This window comes from Aspergillus alliaceus (assembly GCF_009176365.1).
Source record: "Aspergillus alliaceus strain CBS 536.65 unplaced genomic scaffold BDW43scaffold_3, whole genome shotgun sequence".
Taxonomy (NCBI): Eukaryota; Fungi; Ascomycota; class Eurotiomycetes; order Eurotiales; family Aspergillaceae; genus Aspergillus; species Aspergillus alliaceus.
The window spans coordinates 1,204,279-1,227,984 of record NW_022474686.1 but is presented as its reverse complement, the minus strand read 5'-3'; the positions used below and the strand labels follow the sequence as shown (position 1 = coordinate 1,227,984).

Below are 23,706 nucleotides of genomic sequence, written 5' to 3'. Positions count from 1 at the left end.
TTGTCTTCCTAGCTCCCGATGCTGAACAATGGATATGCCCTTTAATGCAGTCCTAGAAACTTTGACCAATGCCATAAGAATGGTAAGAAATACCAGACAAGACCAGGAATCAGATACTTCAAATTCCTAATGGCGGGCACAACCCTCTCCCCCCCAAGGCTAACAACACCGATACTCTTCCCGGCCCACTTCCTTCTATTGCTTGTGTCATCACTTCCATCCACCTTCCCTTCAGCCGCCATGATCATAGCACTGGCCAAGTCCTCATAGCTGACCCTAGAGGTCGCCTCATTCTCAGCCAGTCTCGCACCATAGGCCTGGTCGTGCACTATAGCGCCTGGCTGCACGAAAGCCAAGGGTATCCAGTCATGGCCCCTCAAATATTTCTCGGCCAACTTCAAGTCGTGGTATATATAGGAACAGCTCCTAGCAACAATGAACCTTAGTAGAAAGGGCTCCTTTCCGAAGATGAGAGGATTGACACCGGTAGACGAAAGAAATACCAGGGTCGGACACGTCCAAGCGGCGCCGGTACTCACATTGCGCGGGGCCTGCGAGCGGAGTCTGAGTAACGCGGCAACGATGGAGGAGGAAACCTCCTGTGCAACGGAACAGCCAGGTTCATTCACATTGGTTCCAACAGTGGCAAAGACCGCATCAACACCGCTCAGGCAGTCCGCGAGGATCTCGATGTTGGTTATTGAACCTGTGAATATCTGGACACGCGACGATGTAGCCAGTAGTGGGATCTTTGCCTCGAGCCTTTGCCTGGATCGCGCGTACACATTCAGATGAACATCCTCTTCCTGTAGGAGTTGCTTTGTGATTCTGGATCCGGTGGCACCTGTTCCGCCTAGCACTGCGTAGGACCTCATGTTTCGGTAACTCTACAGCAAATTCCAGTCGCTGTCAAGAAAGCGTAATAAGACGAAGGACGGTTGGAGTAAGATTCGTTAGTTCATTACCAGGCGACCACTAAAGGTGTACATTCATTCTTATTGCTTTCTGGATCGGGCCCCGACCCCAGGCGATGACTGAGTGTACCATACTAAGCCATTGAACTAAACTCTTTTGATTCGGAAATCGGACGGGACTCTGATTCCTTCTCCGTAGGCATATTCCACAGGGAACCTCGGAGATCCGCTTTGCGAAGGCCGAAAGGCGAAGGAGAGGCCCACTTTGCCATGGTCCAAATTCTGCGGCGATGGTCCTTGTCAAATGAAAGAAAGCCCACTATCTGTCTCATGTGGCACTTGAGGTAGTATGCCCTAATGCTCGTTCCTACAACTTTGAGTTCAAAGTATTGTAGATTTCACACTGTCTACTCAGGACTTTTAGAGTACTTAGCGAACAAAACTGGCAGGGATATTATGTCCCTGCACACAGTTGTCTAGCTGTGAACATTTGATAGGGAATTCCTCTTGCTTCGGGTTTGGTAACGTCAAAAAGGTCCGTAGATATAGTTACCATTGTCTGTATGACAGTGAAATTAGCTCTCCTTGTACTTTCTTTGAGCTATAATAAATTCCATTAATATTGCACCAGAGAATACAATGCTCATTCACAATTAAAGCGATACACCACAGGCATAGACAGGCTTTATGCTTTGCATTATTTAAAGAGCCTATCGAGGCTTCTGTATGTAATAAATGGTCTGATGATCCTATTACTCCAACAGGAGCAGTTCACCTATCCACTATCCCAGTTGAGACTACATCATATTCAGTGTGGTTGCCTGGTACATCTAAATGAAGCTTCGGAGCCATTCATAGTTCATCCCTAGACAGGATCGTGTTGAGAACATGAAACAGCTTGCCTTCACAGTCTGGTACCAGCTTAGTGGATCTCCAAGCCACAAATCTGTCTGGGCGTATCAGAACACATCCTGTTTCCTCTACACCCCGTGCGGCATGCCAGTCGCGATGAACATCCCTGTACTCAAGACCATAGCCGATCCCGTATACGTTGATTGGAATACCTGTTGCACAGGTAATAGTTGTGGCAGCCTGTCTCCAGGCATCACCGCCTATCCCTATGAGTAGGCAGAAGGCGCCTTTGCCAGCCAGGTCTTGTGTCGAGATCATCTTTCCGCGGATCGGGATGTCCAACCAGGCATGAGGAAGTCGGCTGCCGGGATAGGTGGAAATTTCTACATCCACAATTGGATTCCGTCCAGCACCGGCCTACTACCTTCCTCGTCCGCCAAGTACACGGCTGTTGATACGTACCATTGATTGTAGGCCGCACCCCAGCTCTGCAGCTCCTCCCCTACAAGCTCCATGGCGTTGCGCACTTTTGCGCGAGAGGCCTCCCCCTCCGGTGTTGCCTGAGAAAGCTTCGCGAGTTGCCTCGACCCATCCTCGGGTGTGGACTCGAACATTCCCACTGACTGCCAGACATCGACCTGAGCGGCGAGGACCCTTGTTGGACTGCTAAACGAGCATAGCCCCGACGGGTTGGCGCTCCTTGGTATATGGCTCAAGCAGCCGTGGCCCCGCAAGGCCTTTAGAAACGTACGCCACCTTCCAAGCAAGGTTGTACGCATCCTGCACACATGTATTACTCCCCAAGCCATAGGCAGGCGGGTGACGATGCGCTGCGTCGCCAAGTAGGAAGGCATTCTGCCCTCCCAAGGAGTATTGCTCTGCAACACTCTCGCGCACAGCCCACGAGTCTACCCGCAGAATCTCGATATCAGCAGAATCATCTCCGATTAGGTCCCGCACAGCATCAACCAGCTCCGGTCTCTCGGCTGTGAATCCCTCGAAAGGATTGGTACCGTGCGGGCCAAAGGCGACCATCACCCACAGGTTCCACGGCCGGACCATGCGCAAGTGGCCTACCATACCGCGGAAAGTGGTGCGATCGGGCTTCAGGATCCAGTGCAGCGCAGCGTGGCGCTCCTTGGACATTAGGTGCGCCAGGTCTGCGCGAAGCAAGACATTACACGCCTTGCCGCTACTTGGCTTGCTGATAAACTTGAAATCCAGTGAGCGAGCTATGTTGCTGCGCGCCCCATCTGCGCCGAAAAGGTACTGAGTGCGGATTTTCCAGGTGCCGTGAGAGATGAGATCCTGGATAGTGCAAATATATTCATGTTTCCCGGTATCATCTGTGAACTGTGCGACGTCCACTAGCTCAGTGGAGAAACGAACATGGAAGCTGTGGTGCGAGGCGTACCGAAGCAAAATGGGCTCCAGTTCAGACTGCGACAATTCGGCATACTCGCTCGGAGTGATACCATGTGTATGACCCTATAATAGCGATCTAAATTAATACCAAAGCTGTTTCGTTAATTACTTCGCTAAGGGGATATGTATCTTACAATGCACGACGGATGCTCGCTAAATCCAAGGACTTTCCCGTACTCCTCACCGGCCATGCTTCGGGCCCAGCGCATTGCTTGAAGAGTGCGACCACGTACAGCATGCTGCAGGCCTTGGTCCTCAATGCCAATATCACGAAGGCATTCTAGAACATCTTTAGTGCGTCCCATACGCAAGGCTGAGACCAGTGACTCACCGAAAGCGAAGGGATTGAATATGTGAGCTCTCGGGGTATCGGCGGTGGTAGCTGCTTTCGCAATGACAAGTCCATTCAGACCTACGTAGCCAAAGTTACTATTATTGCCTTTATATACCGCTGCTCGCCATATGGATGCTCACCGTTTTGGCCCAGAAAACTTGCTAAGGCCAGCCCGGCCGGTCCGGCACCCACAACGAGAAACTTGGTCTGGACTTCGCAAGTCATTTTATCAGTGTCACTATGTATAATTTCGAATTTCTTGAGAATTCTATTTTGTTAGAACTTATCACTGTAGTCGCCAATGATCATGCGAGATAAGGGCCTTGATGGCCTTTTCTATAAGGCAGCCATCAGGCGATGTTATATCTATGCTAACGGTGATATGATACGCAAGGAGATCCTGCAGGACTCATGCATAGTCGTAATCTTGCGTCCACAGCGGAGGAAATTGAAAATCCACCGGAGTTTGTGTTCGGTTTCAAGTCTTAGTATAGAAATACAAGTCCGCGGAATACGAAAGAACGGGCCAGGTGGAGTTCCGAGGGTTGCCAGTTCAATTAGATGGCGAGAACTATCCGATACCATGCCTCGCAGGAGCGTAGTATAAGGAGGGAAAGTCGAGAATGCTGCGTTGCAGGGGAGGATCGTCTCCACATGTCTTCGGCCAGGTGTAAATAGGCCCGCCTATGGGTGTTTAAGGCAAAATTTGACCTTTGAAATTAGCGTCGGACTCGGTATTGTTTAGTGACCGAGTCCCCGCAGAATGATATGTTCGGCCGCGCAAAGAGCGAGCCTAACGACAGATATAGTCCATGACTGATGTAGTAAACAGGACTATTCAACGTGCATACCACCAGCCACATACAGCCGGGAGACGACTCTGCTGGAACTCGTCAGTGCATGAGATATGATCGAGGCAATCGAGGGCGAGATCCCTGGGGGGAGTTATCAATTCCTTGGACAAAGACGTGTCTTACGCTCTAGATGACGATCGGAAAAACGCTTTCTTTAGCAACATCCCTGTAAGACGCGCTAATAAAAGCCGTAGCTAGAGCCTGAGCCCAGTATATTGGGGCAGCAGGGGGCCAAAATCAGTCCCAGCCTGACATGCGTCCTCTGGTACATAGGTTGATTCAACCTTAACTGTTCGCTCACACCAGCGACCAGTGGGAAACTGTCAAATCCCTAATCCACAGGAGCACATCGAAGCATCCTAATCAGTTCCTGCCGTGCGAAAAGAAAGTGTAGAACTGTTCTAGTTTTCGTATCCTCGAAAATGAGACCGTGAATACCTGCACACCTAAGAGAGGAGAGGTATTTGTGGGGGCTTGGACATCGATTCTTTGGCTATAGGGAAATGACTGGGTGAAGGGCACTCGGGGGCAGAGGTCTGCTTTGATCACATCTGGGGAGGTCAATTAAACAGTGGCTTGACTTTTTGGTCATCGAATTCATATCACCGGAATCTCATGAGCTCGCCAGTTGGCTATATCCTCCGTAATGTCAAGGCAGCTATCGGCCATCTTGTTAGTTGACCACCTGGAACTCAACCACAGTATTTTAATTTCCATTCCATCTTATGTGTGAAAAAAAGATGCAGGGATTTATTTTCCGCAATTCGAGCCCCCATCTATATATTGTTGGATAGTGCCAAGCTTCATGATGTTGTATTTTGAACCCCGCATGAAATAGTTGGCAGCCGCAAGTTGCAGGTGACCTCCGTTAACGTGGCTTAAGACAGGGTGGCGGGTAAGATCCACCCAACACAGCACGAAGATAAAACAAGCACCATGAAAATAATCATCATAGGTGCCGGCCTAGGCGGACTAACATGTGCGATCGCCTGTCGACGCGAGAATCTAGACGTGGTCGTGTTAGAACGCAGTCCCCAGCTACTACCCGTAAGCATCCGGGAACAACCACAAAGCAAGAGATCCTAACGAACCTGAGTTTCTGTTAAATACAGGCTGGGGCAGGTATACAGATTCCACCAAATGGAGCGCGGGTCTTGCAGGAGCTAAACCTGGTACACCAGGTCTTAGAGAAAGGCACCGTAGTCGAGTCAATGGACCTTCGTCGCTACAAGGATGGCAGCGTTATCACTTCGATGGAATGTGGGGAAACGGTCGCTCGGGAATATGGCAGCCCGTGGATGTATGAATGCCCCACCAGCTTTTGGGTCAATGGGCTAGGTGGTCTGACAGTGGACTAGCATTATTCATAGAGCGGACTACCAGCAGATTCTGTTTGATAGAGCTACGAGTATGGGTGTTGAGATACGCTTCGGGGCCAATCTTCAACGTATAGACTTTGAGGCCACCGCGGCCATTCTTGAAGGGGGAAAGACAGTGGCAGGGGATGTTATCATCGGCGCTGACGGTCTGTCAACTGCTGTTCTCCACGAGTATACGAAGTCTGACTGATTCGAAAACAGGGCTGTGGTCAACGGTCAGGGAAGAAATGTCCACTCGGTCCTTTCCACCTATCGAGACTGGTGACATGGCCTATCGGGCGGTTTTTCCTAGGAGCCAACTTGAAGCCCTAGGCGATCCGGAGGTAACCCGCCTTTGTAACAAGGTCGCTGTCACGGCTTGGCTGGGGCCTGATAAACATGCCGTCTTCTACCCGGTCCGTGGTGGTGAAGAATTTAACCTTGTTCTGTTACAGCCTGACAAAATGCCGGCGGGTGTACGCACAGACGAAGGGGATTTAGAAGAGGTTCAATCGGGCTTTCGAGACTGGGACACGACGTGAGATACATTACACCGATTCGATGCTTGAAAGCTCATGCTTCTCATAGGCTTCAGAGGTTAATCACCTGCATATCCTCCGTGGTTAGGTGGAAGTTGTGCCATCTTCCGGAGCTGGAGACGTGGACTAAGGTTGGTCATTACTAACAGAATAAATTTTCGATAAAGAGGACTTACCAATGCATATCAACTCACCAGGGCCGGGTAACGCTTTTAGGAGACGCGTGTCATCCAACGCTCCCATACCAAGCTCAGGGGGCCGCTATGGCAGTACAAGACGGAGCTGTGTTGGGGATGTTATTAGGACATGTTGCAAAACGTCTGGCAGATCAGGGAGACCTTGAAATCGAACAAAGAAAGATCACCATCTGCGACGCGTTTGGTATTTATGAGGACTTGCGCAAGGCTCGCACTACAGCTAGTGTCAAGGGCGCTCTGAGGAACCGTGAAGTGTTCCACATGCAAGATGGGATACTGCAATGGCTGCGCGACCTTGTTTTGGGGTACTCTGGCATGACACAAGAGACTGACTGGATTGGCCTTATGTCAAAACGCCAGGCGCAGAGCCTGGCATCGGATGCCCTTGCAGAGTGCAAGAGACGGCTGGACGAAGCGTAACACTGGAAGAAAGCCATAATCCCGATGAAGATTGAGTTGTTCAGTCCCCACCTGTAGCATTATTTGTAGTTTCTTACACCGATAAAGTAGTACACGTGTACAAAGGGCTTGAACAAAATCCGGTGCCCACTTCGAAATTCCCAGTCACTCAAACTCAAATCCTCCCGGCGAAGAAGGGTTTGAATTTCCTCTGATGTCCGACACCGAGCAGTTGACACCGAGCCATCAAAAGCAATAAGGATTGACAATAGAGGTATTACATATGTAAAGAATAGATGCAATGGGGAACTTTTATACCGGCAAAGAGTGTACCAGAAAGGAAAAAGAAGCATGACAGGGATATTCAGCAATGACGTAAAATTACGCTGAGCGAATTCGAAAATTCTATTGATGCAATAGTTTAGTCCCTGGTATTTATTGCAATGCCTAATCCTTGGTGACCTACATAAAAGAATCGGCCGACTCTGTCGCCTTACGCAAGATCGTCGATGCATGTTGGTCATCAAAATGGTGAAAACACAAGTTAAATACCCTGCATTCTTTTCGATCTTTTGGAGCAAGTCTCTCGCATCTAGCTGCGTCCGTTGGTTGAGATATGAACGATATATTCTCCTGGCGCCTGCTGACAGCAGACCATTCTTCTAGTCGAGGATGAAGGTCCGTGAGAACGAATCGAGCCTCTTGCTTGCGTTCTGCTCGAAGCTTCGCGTTCAGAACATGTTCAAGGGTTCCGCTTGGCCCACCTGCCCCCGCGCAAAGATCAACAAATGTGAAGGATTCCGGGTCTGGGATATTTTCAAGAATAACATCAGCTGCCACGCCCGCTGGGGGCGCCTTGCTGAATGGAGGGATATGTAGATTCCAGACACGAGTTAGATACGATTGGATGTACGCTCTCATCCACTCAGGACACCAAGGCTGGTCGCCAATCTCAAACAGGTGATACCGTGGGAAAAGAATCATGGTATTATGAGTCGGGGAAGCGCAACCCTTGGTTCAAGATTCAACTGGTACGCTTGAAAAGGGGATATTCAGGCGACGCGTGGGAGATGTCTGAGAGGCTAGACCGTAATAGGAATGCCAAATTGGGTCACATGACTTCCATCTCCTATCTTGGATTAAGGTAGGCTTCTAGAAAAGGCTTAGTGGCTGCCTTTACCATCTTTAGTTACTCCACTTTTACTATGGGAGAACTTCTGACGATGCTCGAACGAAGATTTGAGCGCGTAGAATGCCGAGGCCTTTTGTCGGGAATCCCATGTCAAACTGGCTCTGCATCTCATTAATCCCCTGTCTTTCCAGTCAAATGATGAGACTTTCAGCTGACGTACCCTTGCTTTAAGAGGTAACAGCACGGATCTCCTGACTGCTCTAGTTTCCTATCTCATAGCCCAATATACTGTTCAAGATTATGCATAGAGTAAAGCATTCCCTGGTTTCATGGATAACATTGACTGGAGACGGGCTATAACGGGCAGCAAGAAACGAATGATGATGCAACTCCTGGATGTCAGACCATCGGATGGAAAAGCTAACCAACAGCGCAAGGTTCCTACGGAAGCCACCTCGAGAGCTGATGGTCTAGACAATCAGTTAAGCACGGAAATTACCTTCTCATAACCCCTAAATTGCAACGATGCACCATTCACGGTGGTTCCCTTGTAATTTCTTATTTCCGCGACTCATGACACAGCAAGCACGAAACTAATGCTAAGTCAACAGGATTCTGGCTCAATATAAGTACCCGCCCAATCCTTATCGGAGACTTGAATTTTGTAGGATCACCGCTAGCAAGGAAGCCCTGTCATAAAGAATATCCCTCGCTAATATGAAGCTCTCAACTGTGCTTACTGTGGCCACATCCATTCTCATCTCCGTCGCGAGTGCCGACCCAATTTTCTCGGAGGCCGACAGCATCCATAGTATCTGTTGGAAGGTATGCTTCAACGAAAAGCCCCATTGCCCACATGGCTGGGTAAGTAATGCTGTTTCTTGTTCCCCTGATGCATTAGTAACTCATGTGCCACAGTACGCTAAGAAATTCGGGGTAAGAACTGCAGAACACATTGTGGATCCTCTGCAAAGGAATACTGCTAAAAGGGTATATAGCACTGTTGGACTTGCTGCAAAGACACGGGCACCGCCGAATCTGAATTCGACCTCTTCGAGTTGTAGGAACGAGGATCGGGAGAAATTAGTTTCTGTTGCTAGATTGTGGGAATCGATGTTATATTCCTACATTGGGCGTTTGTTGTGTTGGTCGCTATCCCTTGTTGTCATCTACGAATGAGGCTTGGCTCTCTCATTGATCAAGAATAGAACGACAATGACACTTCTGAAATTTGTGTTCTAAAGGTTATTGATTGGACTCTTAACTGCCAAGGGTTACTAATGAAATGCCAATAGAATTAGCTTTGCAATCACCATCTCACAAATACCGCCGGTCGGACTGTGGTGCAGGGTTCCAGTTACCACGCCAGGCCAGATTGAATTGCAGCCCAGCATACAACGAAATTCAATGTCGGCGCCCGGGTCTCAAACACATCCGTTGTAACTCGTGCCCTAGTGCCAAGAGAGTCTAAACCTCTTTTGGAAACCTCCAAGTAACACCCGTTCCAAGTCTCCGTATTGCCTTGTATCGGAGTATCTCATTTCAGGTTGCGGTTATATTACAAGTTTCTATAATACAAGTGGTAACTTTCCCCCTTAACCTGCTAGTTGAAGATCCGTCGATCATGCTTGTATCGCCAGTATCAAAAAATGGCACCTAATCTAGCTGCATCGAAAATAGCGCTTGCTGAAAACATGATCATAAACAGTGGATTGAGTTCAGCCCAAATGGCAGATGTTGAGTGCCATGAGCGTACAATCAGAAGGCTACGTACTAACAAACAATTATTTAGAAATGTAAAAGCATCTCTAAATAAGGCTGGATGACCGTGAAGACTTACTCCAAATATAGTTCAAGCTCTGTGTGATTATTTAGTTCAGAAACATGATTTGTACTTAGATGAGATGTCCGATTTTATATGGGATATGTTTGAAAAGGAGATAATGACCTCCACTATTAGGCATACGCTTCTATATAAGGGGTGGTCAAAAAAGAAAGCCAAGCAGAAAGCAAGTAAACAGAATCCTGACCTGTAGGATAAATACTTGAACCTCTTCTCGGATTTTCATTCAGACTAACTTGTTTTTGTGGACAAATCCGGGTATGATAGACGGATAGGTATTAGAAGGACAGGTTGGTCTCCTCGCGGCATTCCAGTCCAAGTTACCAAGTTTCATCATGGGCAGCGATATCATATCCTTCCAGTATACTCCAGATCTGGGATTGTTCTCTGCCATATACTTCAAGGATCTACCGATGCCTCTCTATTTGAGGATTTTATTGAGGAACTTCTGCACTATTGTGAAAGGTACCCTGTATCTAGATCCATTCTAGTTATGGACAATGCATCCTTTCATTATTCTGAGAGGATAAAAGAAATATATTCGCAGAAAGATATCCTGTTAATATATTTACCGCCGTACTCACCAGACTTGAATCCTATCAAGGAATTCTCCGCGGAACTGAAAATATTTATTTGACAGAATTGGAGATCGTATGCCGAGAATCCTAGTCAAGGATGTGATTTTCTCCCGTGGTGCGTCAATGTCGTGGGTGCGAAGAAGGAGAGTGCAGAAGGGCAATTCCTGGAATGCCGGATTGACTATTGAAGAAGCGTGATGCTGAGGAGCAAGCCTTGCACGTGTGCCGGAAATGAATTTCCTTCTTTCATAAGTGATAGCTAACTTTAAACTAAAAAATATCAATATACAATGGATGAGCCTTGTCGTTTTTTGAAAGCTACATTGGGTCACCCTCTCAGGCAATAATGCAACAAATGATATTGTTTCCATTCAGTTGTCTTGTTGCGACCAATAGAGTATTGATGTAGTCCTGCAGTGTTGATACTGTATATACCATTAGAGCCTATTCCTTCTGCACCGATTGCAAGCCTGGGGCCTGCATTGACGACATTCAAATATATACTGAGGTAGACGATGGGAGCATTCCTCACATCTGTGAGGACTGCGAACAAATTTCTATCTATTATATGTGTATTCATGGTTTTCTTGAAGCTCCTGGATTGTGTGTGCAACTAGAATATCTCTTTGCGTCTATATATGGGTAACGGGTCTTTTCTCGATGGACACTGGAGTTTCTGCTGCTGCTCGAGCTTGTTCTTGTATCTCATATGTTTCTGGTAGATGCCTAAAGCCTTCCGGCTGGGTCCAAGCCCCTCCCACTTCAACTACAGGAGTTTCTGGTTCAGGCTCAGCAATGACTGGAGGAGTAGCGGCTAACGGAGGGTTTGCTTCTCGATTGATGATTTGATATGCACGAGCAAGGAGACGATGCTCATCCCACTGTTTACATGCGCAGCTTCTCCAACGCTCACCACAATTATAGCAAAATTGGGCACCACAAAAACAGCTATCAGCCTTAAGATTAGCTCTCAATCATTGGAAATCAACAAAGGACCACCCACGTCATGTGATTGCAATGATTGCAACCATGAACTAGTTCCACCAATTGCCAACAGGAATAGTATTGTTGCCACCCATTCTGTTCCGCGAGAACTAGAAGGTGCTGCATAGCACTTTCATTTGGGCAATCTCCTAAATGAGCACGTCCTTTGCAGCTCGCACAGGTCGTACGCCTACAATTGGGACATGTGGCTACCTCACGCCCAATATGTGATATGTCGATGAAAGTGGAGCACTCAGGAGAGTGGCAGTATGTTTTGTTTGGAGTTTCGAACTCGACTTTCTTTTTCTCATACCGTTGTATGAGATCAGTTTTCAGGAATATGCGCGATGCTCACGTTGATAGGCTTTCTGCAACAGCGCGGAGGAAATAGAGACTCGACCGTCATCGAGGCATTGGACAAATCTTCTAAACAGGAACGACGATACTCATGACAACATGATACACGTGCGACGTTGACAAATCTCCACTTCTTCTCTGCACGCTACACGGCGATGTAGCGGTATTGACTGGCGAACACGTTGGGCTGCCCAAGCAGATGATTCACCTTGTTCAGTCTCTTCACTTGCTATTCCCACACAGTGAATGTTGTTGTAGCCTTCTTGACCAGACATATACAAGATCTGGAGTTTATCCAAAGTCTCATCGTCTAGAGCCATCGATCCCGCATCTGACTGGTGGTCCCCCGGAGCCAGAGAACATCCATTATCTGTCCAATGACAGGCAATATTCCGATCTTTAGCTGTATTCTCTTCTTCCAATACGCTTTCATCCAGAATATTCTCATCAGCTTGGACCGCGGCAGCAAAATTCATAGCCATCCGTCTATCTAAGAGAAATTGGGAAATACTTTCCAGCTCTTCATTCTGTACCTGAAAAGCAATTTGCTCATCTATGGGCTCCCGGGATTTACCTTAAGAAGATTCGAAATAAAGACCGACATCTTCGAGCTGCAGCAGGATAATTAGATCAGGTATAGACTGGTCGATTCCTGGTTCAAGTATGCAAGCCATCTCTACTGAGTGATATTTTATATAGCCTATGTGGGCCAAAGGCGTGAGGGGGTTTTAGGATAAGGATGGATTGTTGAGCAGCCCGTCATGCAGAGATGGCTGGCTTCCCGTACATCAGGGGTCTTGGCATGTATCAGAGAATGTTGTTTACCCCGCGCTCAAGCAAAACAGCAACAAATAGGTAAGGCTAATAGCTTCCATACTACAAAACGGTACTCCAATGCCTCAGGATCAATGCCAAGTATGATCTAACGCTATATGGACTAGTATTCATTGATACATCTCATGTCTAAAGATTGGGGGAAGCTGGTAGTGGCCAGCTTGGATTGTTTGCTTCTGTTCTTTATCTGCCACATCACTCTCTGTGTTGCCAGTCAAAAGCGCTACACATTCGCCCTGCATTCAGACCGTAAAGGTCATCGTTCCGGCCTAAATGAAGCGGTCACGCTCTTGTTCACCTACGTTTTTAGCCATAAAGCAACGTAAGCCGGTTTCCCCGACCACTTGTCTTACGTATGATGCTCTTGAGGAGCACAATCACAATAACCCATCTCTCCCCCTTGTGTGCTCTTAGAGATGGCTTCAGAGGAGAGGGCGCACAGTTTATCAGATACCCCAATAATACCTCCTTCTACACGCTCTTCGCAAAGGTCGCGATCCAGCAGTCCGATTAGACCCAATGCACAATATCGGGGCGGCCATCTTCGGCGCGCAAAGATCTTCGTTTGCGATGAAATACCCGCAAGTATCAGTTATTATGCAGATACAAGTATTTTTCATCATTTAACCAACTATGGCAATAATAATCTTCACCAAGTTTCCCAGATTTCTTGTTAGATGTTTGTTCCACTTGTGAATGTCACTGACAAATAAAGAGTAGTACCCGATTTGAACCCTCGCTCAATGACGAACTGGACGAAGAAGCTTCGGTCGGAACCCTCGCAGATCAGCTCAAAGTTCCAGAAGATTTTCTAGTTACAGGGCTTCTGGAAACTGGAGATCTATATTCTTTCACTTGTTCCCGAAACCCTAACTCTGAATGCGCTAAGCCACTTCGAGAAACTAGGGGAATATCTTTTGATCCGTATATGCAATACAGAGTACGTGACAGTATCAAAACCAAAAGTGCCTTGAGTTTAATGTGTTAGCCTGGAATAATCTGCGTGTCTAAATTATCTACTTCCACAAAAGCCTAGGCTGCTGGCCACCACTGCCTTCTAACCCTGCGACGGCTCCTAATTTAGCTCAAAGCTATATGGTCACATAACCCATACTGATCCTCTGCAGATAGCAGAAATGTCCCAATAAGAATTCCTGAGGGTCAAGGTGTTGACAGCATGTCAGGAAGAGGAATCCTCCGAGTGTTTGTCCAAACTATTCCAGGCTTGCCGGCACGGGCCGATAATAGACCCGATTGCTCCAGGCGCTTCCAAGAGAGGTTTCCGTTGCGCCTTATCGCACTGGCGGGGTCAAGGAAACCAAATCAACATCCACGTCACAGTCGTACGTTACAACCCATCTTTACCAGGTTATCGTCTCATGAAGGAAAGGCACGAACACCGAATCACCTTGACAATGTCCATCTCGTCTAGGAGGAAAGTGGCGAAAGTAAATGAGAGCGGTCAATATAGGTCGCCATACCGCTGTTCAGCTCATCAGAAAGCGGGGTAGCCTTTCATGACTCACATACGACCTCAGCCTCTCTGCTGTTTTCTCGACAGCCCTCAGCTCCTCGACTTGATCTGTGAAGTCCTGAAAATTATTCCCTAAGTTCCTAGAAGACAGATCCAAATGGCCTCTAGAAACCGGTTTCGCCTTCATAATCTATTCCACAGGCCTAATAATCCCCAGAAAGTGAACGCTCAAACTGGTGGAATGGAAATCCAGAAAAGTGGCAGCATCAACGGTTTACTACTGGTTTCTTCTCCTGGCAAATCTAACAGTCACTCAAACCAGCCAACACAATATTCTGAGCCAACGGACCTGTGGTCAGCTGCCTATAACCAGCTGGGCGACGAGGAGCGACGTATCTTGTCAACAATAACAATCCCTCGAACGCCCACTGAGAGGAAGAACCTACCCCAGACCGCTCTTCTTATCAGCGAGGTAATTCAATTGACTGAAAAGCAGTATCAGAATCACCAGCAAAGAGCGGATAAAAGACTTCGAGAATCCTTTCAGAAAATCATCAACGCGGCGTTGTCATTCAAAGATATTGTCGATGCAGTTGTGGCCTTTGATCCTACTTACCATGCAGCTAGTGCTTGGGCAATTGTGTCTCTTGGGTTGACGGTATGCGAATAATTCTGGATGTGTTATGACAGGCTAACCTGTGATTTGATATATAGGTCGCCCAGAACCATCACGACCTACAAGTTGCGTTGTTTGAATCATCAGAGTACCTAGCGGACGTTCTCGCGCAGTGTGCCTACATCGAGGACCAATTCTACATCAATGGTGATGGCGGGCGAAAGCGTGATTTGGGGAATGCCATGATCAGGCTCTACAGGGCCATCCTACACTACACAGCACAGATACGAACCGCTCAAGACCCTAGCACGGGGAGGAAGCTGCTGGACTGTGTTACTGCCATTATTAAGCACCCACTCAGCGAGCTCCGAGCCTCAGTTGAGAAGGAAAGGGATAATATAGCCCGGTGGGTTGGATTAGTCCAGTACCTACGCTACGAGGAGAGGTCAAGGAGCATCTTAGACCGGGTGGATGAGGTACTCGAATCTATGCAGCTTCTTACTGAGCAGTTCAACTTGGCGAATCTCTGCGTTGCAAAAGGGGCACTCTACAACTCGTATGATAATCAACACGACGATTTTTGCCTCCTAGACACCCGGACCGAACTCCGTTCACAGATCACAGAGTGGGCCGAGTCGTCAGAGAGCAAAATCATATTCTGGTTAAACGGCATGGCGGGGACTGGAAAATCCACCATTGCTCGAACGGCTGCACGAGCGTTCGAAGAAAAGCAGCAGCTTGGTGCCACTTTCTTCTTTAAGAAAGGCGAGGCAGACCGTGGTGATGCGAAGTACCTGATTCCGACTATAACAAAACAACTGGTTACCAGACACCGACAGCTGGCTCCAGGTGTCTTGAAGGCAATCAGGGACGATTCTGACATCTCAGCAAAATCCCTTAGGGAACAATTTGACAAGCTCCTTCTTCAACCACTTTCTAACCTGATTTCGACCGACTCTACAACCACTATTATTGTGATAGATGCACTAGATGAGTGCAAGAGTGAAGATATACCTGTCATCCTTGAACTGCTGCCACAACTACAGAAGTCGAAGGTGCTACATGTCCGGATATTCCTGACGAGCCGACCTGAAATTCCAGTCCGTCTGTGTTTCAAGAAAAGTGATGATCACCAAGATTTGGACCTGCATGACCTTCCTAATCCAGTGATTGAGGAGGATATTCGCATTTTTCTAAAAGAAAGGCTTTCAGTGATAAGAAAGAACCGGGAAATGACTGATGACTGGCCAGGGGAGGAGAGTCTTCATACTCTTGTCGAAATGGCTGTTCCCTTGTTTATCTTTGCAGCCACTGCATGTCGTTTTATTGAACAAGGCAGGCATCCAGAAAGGCGCCTCAAGCAGCTTCTGGCAGCTCAAGCAGTTACTACTGCCTCGCAGATGGATAAGATTTACCAGCCTGTCTTGACTCAGCTCCTCACGGACAATGATGATGAATCAACTGGAATTCTGCAGGAATTTCAGGATATTGTTGGTGTTATCATTAATCTTGCGACTCCTCTTACAGTTGACTCACTAACACAGCTCCTTCATCTGCCCAAACGGACTATCAGTGACATCCTCGATCCATTACACTCGGTTCTTAATATCTCTAGCGATACAGAGGCACCGGTCCGTATCCTGCACTTATCCTTCCGCGAATATCTCTTGACAACAGAAAACAGATTCCATGTGGATGAGCAAGTAACACACAGAAAGATAGGACTGCATTGTCTTCGTGTGATGAGTGACGGCCTCAGGCACAATATCTGTGGTTTGCCCAGTTACGGGACGGAGAGAGACAATATCAGCAGGCAGTTGATGAATCAGCATCTCTCCGCGGCTCTGCAATACTCCTGTCGGTACTGGGTACATCATCTTCAGCAAAGTAAATGCTGTATCTCTGAGTTCCCAATCCTTCACTTTCTGAAAACACAATTCCTCCATTGGTTAGAGGCACTAAGCCTTATGGGAGTCCTATTTGAAATCGTAGGGATGATAGATACGCTCCAGGCGCTGGCTGTCGTAAGACTCTCCACCTTTCCGACTAATCGATCAGTAATAACTCTTTCAGAAGAATACAGATAATGAAATATCAGAATTTTTATACGACGCCAGGAGATTCATCCTTAGGAACAGCTCTATTGCCAGTACTGCTCCACTGCAACTTTATTGTTCTGGACTGATATTTTCACCAAGAAAAAGTATTGTGCGAAAGGTGTATAGCGATAAAATTCCAAACTGGATATGTCCATTACCACAAATGGAAGCCACATGGAGCTCCAACTTACAGATACTCACAGGCCACTCATATTGGGTTAACACTGTGGCCTTCTCTCCTGATGGATCAACCCTGGCCTCGGGCTCGGCTGATACGACCATCAAAGTCTGGGATGTCAATACAGGCAAAGAGCTGCAGACACTTACAGGCCACTCAAATATGGTTATGTCTGTGGCCTTCTCACCTGATGGATCAATCCTGGCCTCGGGCTCTGCTGATACAACCCTTGAGCTCTGGGATGTCAAGGCAGGCAAAAAGCTGCAGACACTTGTAGGCCACTCAGACCAGGTTATATCTGTTGCCTTCTCTCCTGATGGATCAACCCTGGCGTCTGGCTCAGCTGATACAACACTTATACTCTGGGATGTCAAGGCAGGCAAAGAGTTGCAGAAACTTGCAGGTCACTTAAATAAGGTTACAGCTGTGGCCTTCTCTCCTAATGGATCAACCCTGGCCTCAGGCGCAGATGACAGGACTATCAGACTCTGGGATGTCAAGGCAGGCAAAGAGCTGCAGACACTCACAGGCCACTCAGAACCAGTTGCATCTGTGGCTTTCTCTCCTGATGGGTCAACCCTGGCCTCGGGCTCGGCTGGTGACACTATCACACTCTGGCATATCAAGGGAGGCAAAGAGCTACAGACACTCACAGGCCACTGGAATGCGATTGAGTCAGTGGCCTTTTCGCCTGATGGATCAACCCTGGCCTCGGGCTCGCTTGACAGGACCATCAGACTCTGGGATGTCAAGGCAGGCAAAGAGCTGCAGACACTCACGGGCCATTCAAGTTGGGTTAGTTCTGTGGCCTTCTCTCCTGATGGGTCAACCCTGGCCTCGGGCTCGGCTGATGACTCTATTGCACTCTGGCATATCAAGGCTGGCAAAGACTTACAGGCACTCACAGGTCACTCAGATCAAGTTGACTCTGTGGCCTTCTCGCCTGATGGATCAACCCTAGCCTCTGGTTCGCTTGACAGGACCATCAGACTCTGGGATGTCAAGGCAGGCAAAGAGCTGCAGACACTCACAGGCCATTCAAGTTGGGTTAGTTCTGTGGCCTTCTCTCCTGATGGGTCAACCCTGGCCTCGAGCTCGGCTGATAACACCATTAAACTTTGGGATGTCAAGGCAGGCAAAGAGCTGCAGACACTTACAGGCCACTTAGCCCAAGTTAACTCTGTGGCCTTCTCGTCTGATGGATTAACCCTAGCCTCAGGCTCAGATGATAACACCATTAAATTTTGGGATGTCAAGGCAGGCAAAGAGCTGCAGACGCTCACAGGTCACTCAGACCAGGTTACATTTGTCACCTTCTCTCCTGATGGATTAATACTGGCCTCTGGCTCAGCTGATACAACACTTATACTCTGGGATGTCAAGGCAGGTAAAGAGTTACAGACACTTACAGGCCACTCAAATAAGATTACATCTATTGCCTTCTCTCCTGATATATTGATGCTGGCCTCTGGCTCAGCTGATACAACACTTACACTCTGGGATGTCAAGGCGGGCAAAGAGCTGCAGACACTCACAGGCCATTCAGGTTGGGTTAGTTCTGTGGCCTTCTCTCCTGATGGATCAACCCTGGCCTCGGGCGCGAACGACAGGACTATCAAACTCTGGGATGTCAAGGCAGGCAAAGAGCTGCAGACAGTGACGGGCCATCCACATTTGGATTGGTCTGCGGCCAACTCTTCACCTACAGCGGGTCATTATATTCCATTTTCACATAGAAACAATAACCCAAGTCAATTTCAAGTATCTTTATCAGGCAACTGGGTTTCCATGGCAGGTGAAAAGCTGGTATGCCTGCCACCTGACTATCCGCGACATAGTTGCTCAGCTGTGAATGGTGCTACCATTGCCCTTGGTTATGAAGATGGACGACTTCTTATCATAGGATTCCATGCACCATAGTATGACTTCTCGCTCAACTACTTCCTTTTATTCTTTAGTTTCTTTTTTAAAGAGGGTCAGAGACAGCGGAGCCTCATATGATTTGCTTACCCCCTCAAATATTTGTATCTAAAATACATGGCCTGGAAACAGATGCCTGAAAGACTAAGTGGAAGCTTTGATGTAAACCTACTAAGCGAGATCGCCTTCGAACCGGCAATCTGTCAACAAACTTCCTTTCTCTCCTGTACATCTCGCGGCTGTTACACTGCGGAGGCCTTGGTACCCCTGGGTTATCTAAAGCCAAATTGGTGGGCAAAGATCGGTAATCCAAGATAGTGTGCCAGCAAAGTAGCGAAGTGGCATTACTGAGCAACACGTGTTCTTGCAAATACAGTATGTACAGTTCCAGAAAGAGTCCCGGGTTTCAGATTTCCGATTATGATTTCTCATCCTAGTAGCTTCCAGCAAGTTGTGGTCCAACAAAACTCATGATATAGTCACGCTTTCCGAGCGGTACACCTTCCTTTCGTAAAATCGCATACGCGATAGTGAGGTGAAAGAAGATGTTGGGAATAGCAGTACCATTGACAAATGCGGCCCCACTCATCGGCAAGACTCTGTCCGGCCCTAATGTCGTAGGTTCCACTTCTTCACCTCGCCGATTAACGATGTCTTTGTCGGCTTCATTGAGTGCTGTTATCGCGTTTTGGAGGCGTTCATGTAAATCAGTGAAAGATTTGAGGTTCTCATCGAAAACCACATGCTCCCGACCGGTCAGCCTGGCAATCATTTTTTCCGTGACCTGAGTAGCGATATGGATTTGGGAGGTCAACGGTTTCATATCGTCTTGCAAACGTGCAGTAAGGAGGTCAGTGGCATTAGGGCGTTGCTCAGCCTGATGCAAGATGTGGGCCAATGAAGTGAGGGCACTTTTGGCCATCACAATGGTCCCATCGTAAAGAGAATAAACCATTTCCAACTGGCAAATTGCAATTCTAATTGAACGAGAGAGGTGTAACCTGGTATTGACTGTAAGGACAGAAAAGCATCTAAATACCAACTTTAACACGTGATACTATGACTTCACCTGCCTGGTAAGTAAATGTTTTAGGTGGTAAAATATATGATGATTGGGCGTATGACCACGCTTTCCCTAAAGTATCAATCCATAACAACCCCACTTAGATTTCAGATCTCGGCATGGTCGGCCCGGACATTCATTCAATCAAGAGCGGCTTGTTTGCAATACAATACTTCAACACTCTACATTGCTCAGCAGTGGATAGATAATTAAACCCTTCACTAGGCTCAGGCCCGTTTTATCTCGAAGCATCATAAGCCTAAATGTCATCTTGACTTATCAAGCAAGAGGAGACCATCCGCTCCGTTGATATCCGACCTGTTTATCTCACCCGAATTCGCCAACAAAAACCAAGTGGTAGGATCGGAACTCAGTTAGTTTATGCTGGTAAAATCTTGTAGTTCAGGGCTTTGTTCCTTTCCTTGTCTAACCAGCACTGGCAAGGGCATGTTTGATACTGGACGGCGAAGGCAACACACCAAATTTGTTCTACAGGTAGACAGCAATCTCTTCAATGTATTGGGCAGGTTTTCTGGTAAGGTGATCACAGATAGCATTGAGCATTACAGGAGTGATGGTCACCGGTCAGCCGATATGGACTAGGAGAGATCTTGCACTACTAAACAATCTCATCTTCCTGCATATGTTAGTGACAGAACATTCACTACATTTCACTGCCTTGGCAATTTGTAACGTCGTGAGCCTTTTCTTGCTGCATATCATATGAATGATCATATTACACTGCCAGGAATCTATGTTCTTAGCTATTTTGTGACAGGAGCATTGATATGTTAAATGGCTCTTAACCTCGGCAATGTCATGGTAATTGTTGGTTTATTTTTAGAGTTGTAATAATACAGACACCCTACAGCATGCTTCAGAACAGGATTGTTTCGTCCAGAGCACCTGGTCTGCGAATCATAGCTTTAAAATACGGCCTTTCCCTATATAGAATAGCGCATTTGCGCATTTAGGGTTTGGAAACAAACTCATTGTATATATGATATGGAATCCGGTTTCGGGTGGCCTTGTACCTCATTGTCTCATTATTTGTTGATTCTTTCTTTCCTCTTTCTTTCTTCTTCGGTGTTTTCTTCTTGTTTGATAGCTATGATAGTTTACCGAACGTTGCGGGTATTATCCCTTACAGGTGGTGATGGAACAACGGAAGTTCACTGCGTCTGTGCTGGCAGAACATTTCAATTAGACGGGTGGGGTTATGGTGCCCCCGCTACAGACAATTGAACTTCATTACTTTCTAAAACTAGGTCCTGACAGATATCTCAAGGCATGTTAGCATCACCTGCTAATTTGCCACCGCCATCGACATAGTCAATAGGCCTTTCGAATGTGGTTTCTGAAGCGTATAATGTTCCTTATCAACTATCTTATAGGGGGACTTAAAAAATAATTGATCTGTCAATGAAAACGGTCTCTCGCTAAAATCTAAAGTATATATAGTCTTTCCTTCAGTCCAAAAATATCAATCTGACATTGTCTCTCTCTCATCGTCTGGTTTACGGTTGTCAAAGCAGCGACGGATATCGCCAACAAACCTGCGAGCGACCCCGATCGCCACACCACGTTGGAAGAAAAAGTCCGGATCCCGATTATAAAGAATGTGTCCCAGGTCAAGACAGGTTTCTAACGCTACATCACGCGCGTTTTAAATGTGTTCTTTAAAGTTCTCAGTACTCACTTTGAGGAGCTGCCAGCTGGTATACCCTTCCATGGCTACGTCATATAACCCTGGAATCTCAATGTAATCGGGCTCTATGGTCTGTGAAGGACCAGTCTCATCGCCATCTGCCGATGATAACATGGGCAGAGAGGGCTGTGTCGGAGGACATAAATATAATGGGAGTCTTCCGTCTCCTTTCTCGGTTTCGCTCTTCCTCTGTATAAAATCTCTCCCGGATATCATAAGGAATATCATTATATATTTCTAAAATACCACCTTTCTCTATATACTTAACAATACTTCTTATGTAATGTTATAATAGCTTGTAGTGCTTTCTCCCTGCGGGGTCCAGCCAGCAAAATTTCCCGTTATGATGGCATGGTCAACCAGGACAACGCATGACCCGGTAGACGTGCTGCTAGGGAGAAGACTGCCCAGAGAAGTGTTCTGTATTAATCTGAACTTTCTATTTCCCGAGCATTCTCATTATTGCTGATTCCCTTTTTGGGCTCGAGAATTGCTGTCCTTTATATAGTTAATAGAAATAGAGAGCATTGGTATCTTGCCCTGGTCACATAGTGCTTTCCACCTCTATAGCTGTCTTTCTACGCTGGTCTAATTAACATCAGTAGCTTCAAAGCACTTTATTATTTTCCGTTGTGAGCGTTTATTCATAGAAACCTTAACCATAGTATTATCTGGTCTTACCTATTGGTTACAGTTTTTTTTCCGCTGTATAATGTCTTTGGCCTTTTCCTTTATCTTTTGCCAGTATAAACTTGATTTTAAGTTCAGGTCTTTCTCAGTGTCTTTTATTAAGATTTGCTTATTAAGAGTTACTCTCCATTCGATTATATAATATATACTCTCATTATCCCAATCAAGCTTGTGGAGATTGCCTACTTGGTCCGGCTGGAGAGCGGTTGCCAGATACACAGCTAGGGGAAGAGCTATATCCTGACGGGGTACATGCGTGGCTGAAGTCACCGGAAGTGGGAGCATACAATAGAGTTCGTTCCCATATTTCAAGCTGAGAAATGTAGTTGCCATTGAGAGGGCTGTACATCATCTCCTCAAGACAATAAACGCCACCGAGGAGTCTAGCATTTGGACCATACTGGATTAGCTTTCAATATGAGCAAAGTGTCTAGCACGGGGGTAAAGCTGCTGCTGACAAGCCAAGAAGAATGGTAAACAATATCATGGAGGTGTCTCTTATCCTTAATTTCAATGTATATATATTGTATGGGTCGTCCAGAAATTTAGGCAACAGATATAAGCTCAAAATGCCCCAGATCTACAGGTACATGGCTTAGTTTGACTAGTTTTCATGGAAGCTTCCAGCTACCATGGATCTTTCATAGACGGAGATGATGCTTTACGAGTACATACAATACAGTAATTTTCAAGGAATATAGTTATTCCGGATAATTCCCTAAGTAGTTTAGCGTATCTTGGCATTAGGGCACCGGTTACAACGGAAGTGTATGGGACCCGGGCGGCAATTTTGAATTTGGCTGTATACCGGAAAGCCTCCTCGCTGGCCGAGGCTTGCAGTTGCCTGGCTACCCCATAGTTTCGCACGGCCGGTCGCATTGCATTTACAACTGAGCACAGCTTGTGCCAACGTTGGCGCTCCTGTGGTAACTATGCTATACGACCGTGGCCTATGCTCCCACGGACCAACGGATCTAATTGATCAAACTAACAGCCCTTTGTATGGCCAGTTCTCATACCTAATGATATATAAGGCCAGAGAAAGGCATTATATAATGATGGATATATCCCTTTACCTTCCTATTAGACTTGTGTGAAATATAAACGTAATTTCGAACTCAACCACCCACATATCAAGGAATGAGACATGGTAATAAGCGACCAGAAATGCAGACCTAGACCTCACCTATGGATGACACGTACGTGGAGACAGACTAGACAGTAACACAGATCTCGTATAATTGATTGATTGTGGAACCTCGAATCTGGTGAGACCCTTCATCACTACTGTTCGGACACCTACGACTACCCAGGATCAATTGACTTCGGGATTGCAACATTGTACACACGGTAGTTCA

General features: G+C 46.9%; 9 protein-coding genes across 9 annotated transcripts; 4 read left to right on the top strand and 5 right to left on the bottom strand.

Annotated features, from left to right (window-relative positions):
• Nucleotides 1–41: 41 nt before the first annotated feature.
• BDW43DRAFT_306562 (uncharacterized protein) lies at nt 42–875 on the bottom strand (the record flags this gene model as incomplete). The annotated part of the gene is made up of 1 exon (XM_032046050.1): nt 42–875. The coding sequence occupies one exon, from the start codon at nt 873–875 to the stop codon at nt 42–44; it is 834 nt and encodes a 277-aa protein (XP_031905554.1).
• Nucleotides 876–1,766: 891 nt separating this feature from the next.
• On the bottom strand, nt 1,767–3,750 carry BDW43DRAFT_296876 (FAD binding domain-containing protein; the record flags this gene model as incomplete). The annotated part of the gene is made up of 6 exons (XM_032044286.1): nt 1,767–2,183; nt 2,229–2,348; nt 2,439–3,254; nt 3,326–3,471; nt 3,523–3,603; nt 3,666–3,750. 6 exons carry the CDS (start codon nt 3,748–3,750, stop codon nt 1,767–1,769), a joined length of 1,665 nt encoding a protein of 554 aa, XP_031905553.1.
• Nucleotides 3,751–4,724: 974 nt separating this feature from the next.
• On the top strand, nt 4,725–6,923 carry BDW43DRAFT_123226 (putative salicylate hydroxylase). Its single transcript, XM_032038093.1, has 6 exons — nt 4,725–5,426; nt 5,492–5,679; nt 5,738–5,904; nt 5,960–6,275; nt 6,326–6,407; nt 6,474–6,923. The coding sequence occupies exons 1-6, from the start codon at nt 5,316–5,318 to the stop codon at nt 6,891–6,893; spliced, it is 1,284 nt and encodes a 427-aa protein (XP_031905552.1). The 5' UTR covers nt 4,725–5,315; the 3' UTR covers nt 6,894–6,923.
• BDW43DRAFT_123258 (uncharacterized protein) lies at nt 6,680–7,894 on the bottom strand. The gene is made up of 2 exons (XM_032038094.1): nt 7,339–7,894; nt 6,680–7,277 (listed from the first exon to the last, which is right to left on the bottom strand). Exons 1-2 carry the CDS (start codon nt 7,854–7,856, stop codon nt 6,953–6,955), a joined length of 843 nt encoding a protein of 280 aa, XP_031905551.1. The 5' UTR covers nt 7,857–7,894; the 3' UTR covers nt 6,680–6,952.
• A 220-nt stretch (nt 7,895–8,114) lies between these two features.
• On the top strand, nt 8,115–9,111 carry BDW43DRAFT_262461 (uncharacterized protein). The gene is made up of 3 exons (XM_032040427.1): nt 8,115–8,868; nt 8,923–8,940; nt 9,003–9,111. Exons 1-3 carry the CDS (start codon nt 8,722–8,724, stop codon nt 9,066–9,068), a joined length of 231 nt encoding a protein of 76 aa, XP_031905550.1. The 5' UTR covers nt 8,115–8,721; the 3' UTR covers nt 9,069–9,111.
• Nucleotides 9,112–11,548: 2,437 nt separating this feature from the next.
• Nucleotides 11,549–12,522, bottom strand: BDW43DRAFT_262460 (uncharacterized protein). The gene has a single exon (XM_032040426.1). It carries the CDS (start codon nt 12,246–12,248, stop codon nt 11,856–11,858), a length of 393 nt encoding a protein of 130 aa, XP_031905549.1. The 5' UTR covers nt 12,249–12,522; the 3' UTR covers nt 11,549–11,855.
• Nucleotides 12,523–12,639: 117 nt separating this feature from the next.
• BDW43DRAFT_262459 (uncharacterized protein) lies at nt 12,640–13,750 on the top strand. Its single transcript, XM_032040425.1, has 2 exons — nt 12,640–13,540; nt 13,632–13,750. The coding sequence occupies exon 1, from the start codon at nt 13,017–13,019 to the stop codon at nt 13,275–13,277; it is 261 nt and encodes an 86-aa protein (XP_031905548.1). The 5' UTR covers nt 12,640–13,016; the 3' UTR covers nt 13,278–13,540; nt 13,632–13,750.
• A 481-nt stretch (nt 13,751–14,231) lies between these two features.
• On the top strand, nt 14,232–18,887 carry BDW43DRAFT_296871 (WD40-repeat-containing domain protein; the record flags this gene model as incomplete). The annotated part of the gene is made up of 8 exons (XM_032044285.1): nt 14,232–14,732; nt 14,789–15,096; nt 15,136–15,480; nt 15,520–15,706; nt 15,737–15,794; nt 15,828–16,714; nt 16,764–18,140; nt 18,225–18,887. The coding sequence occupies 8 exons, from the start codon at nt 14,232–14,234 to the stop codon at nt 18,885–18,887; spliced, it is 4,326 nt and encodes a 1,441-aa protein (XP_031905547.1).
• A 216-nt stretch (nt 18,888–19,103) lies between these two features.
• BDW43DRAFT_123137 (DUF1993 domain-containing protein) lies at nt 19,104–19,971 on the bottom strand. Its single transcript, XM_032038092.1, has one exon. The coding sequence runs from the start codon at nt 19,840–19,842 to the stop codon at nt 19,321–19,323; it is 522 nt and encodes a 173-aa protein (XP_031905546.1). The 5' UTR covers nt 19,843–19,971; the 3' UTR covers nt 19,104–19,320.
• Between the last annotated feature and the right edge of the window lie 3,735 nt (nt 19,972–23,706).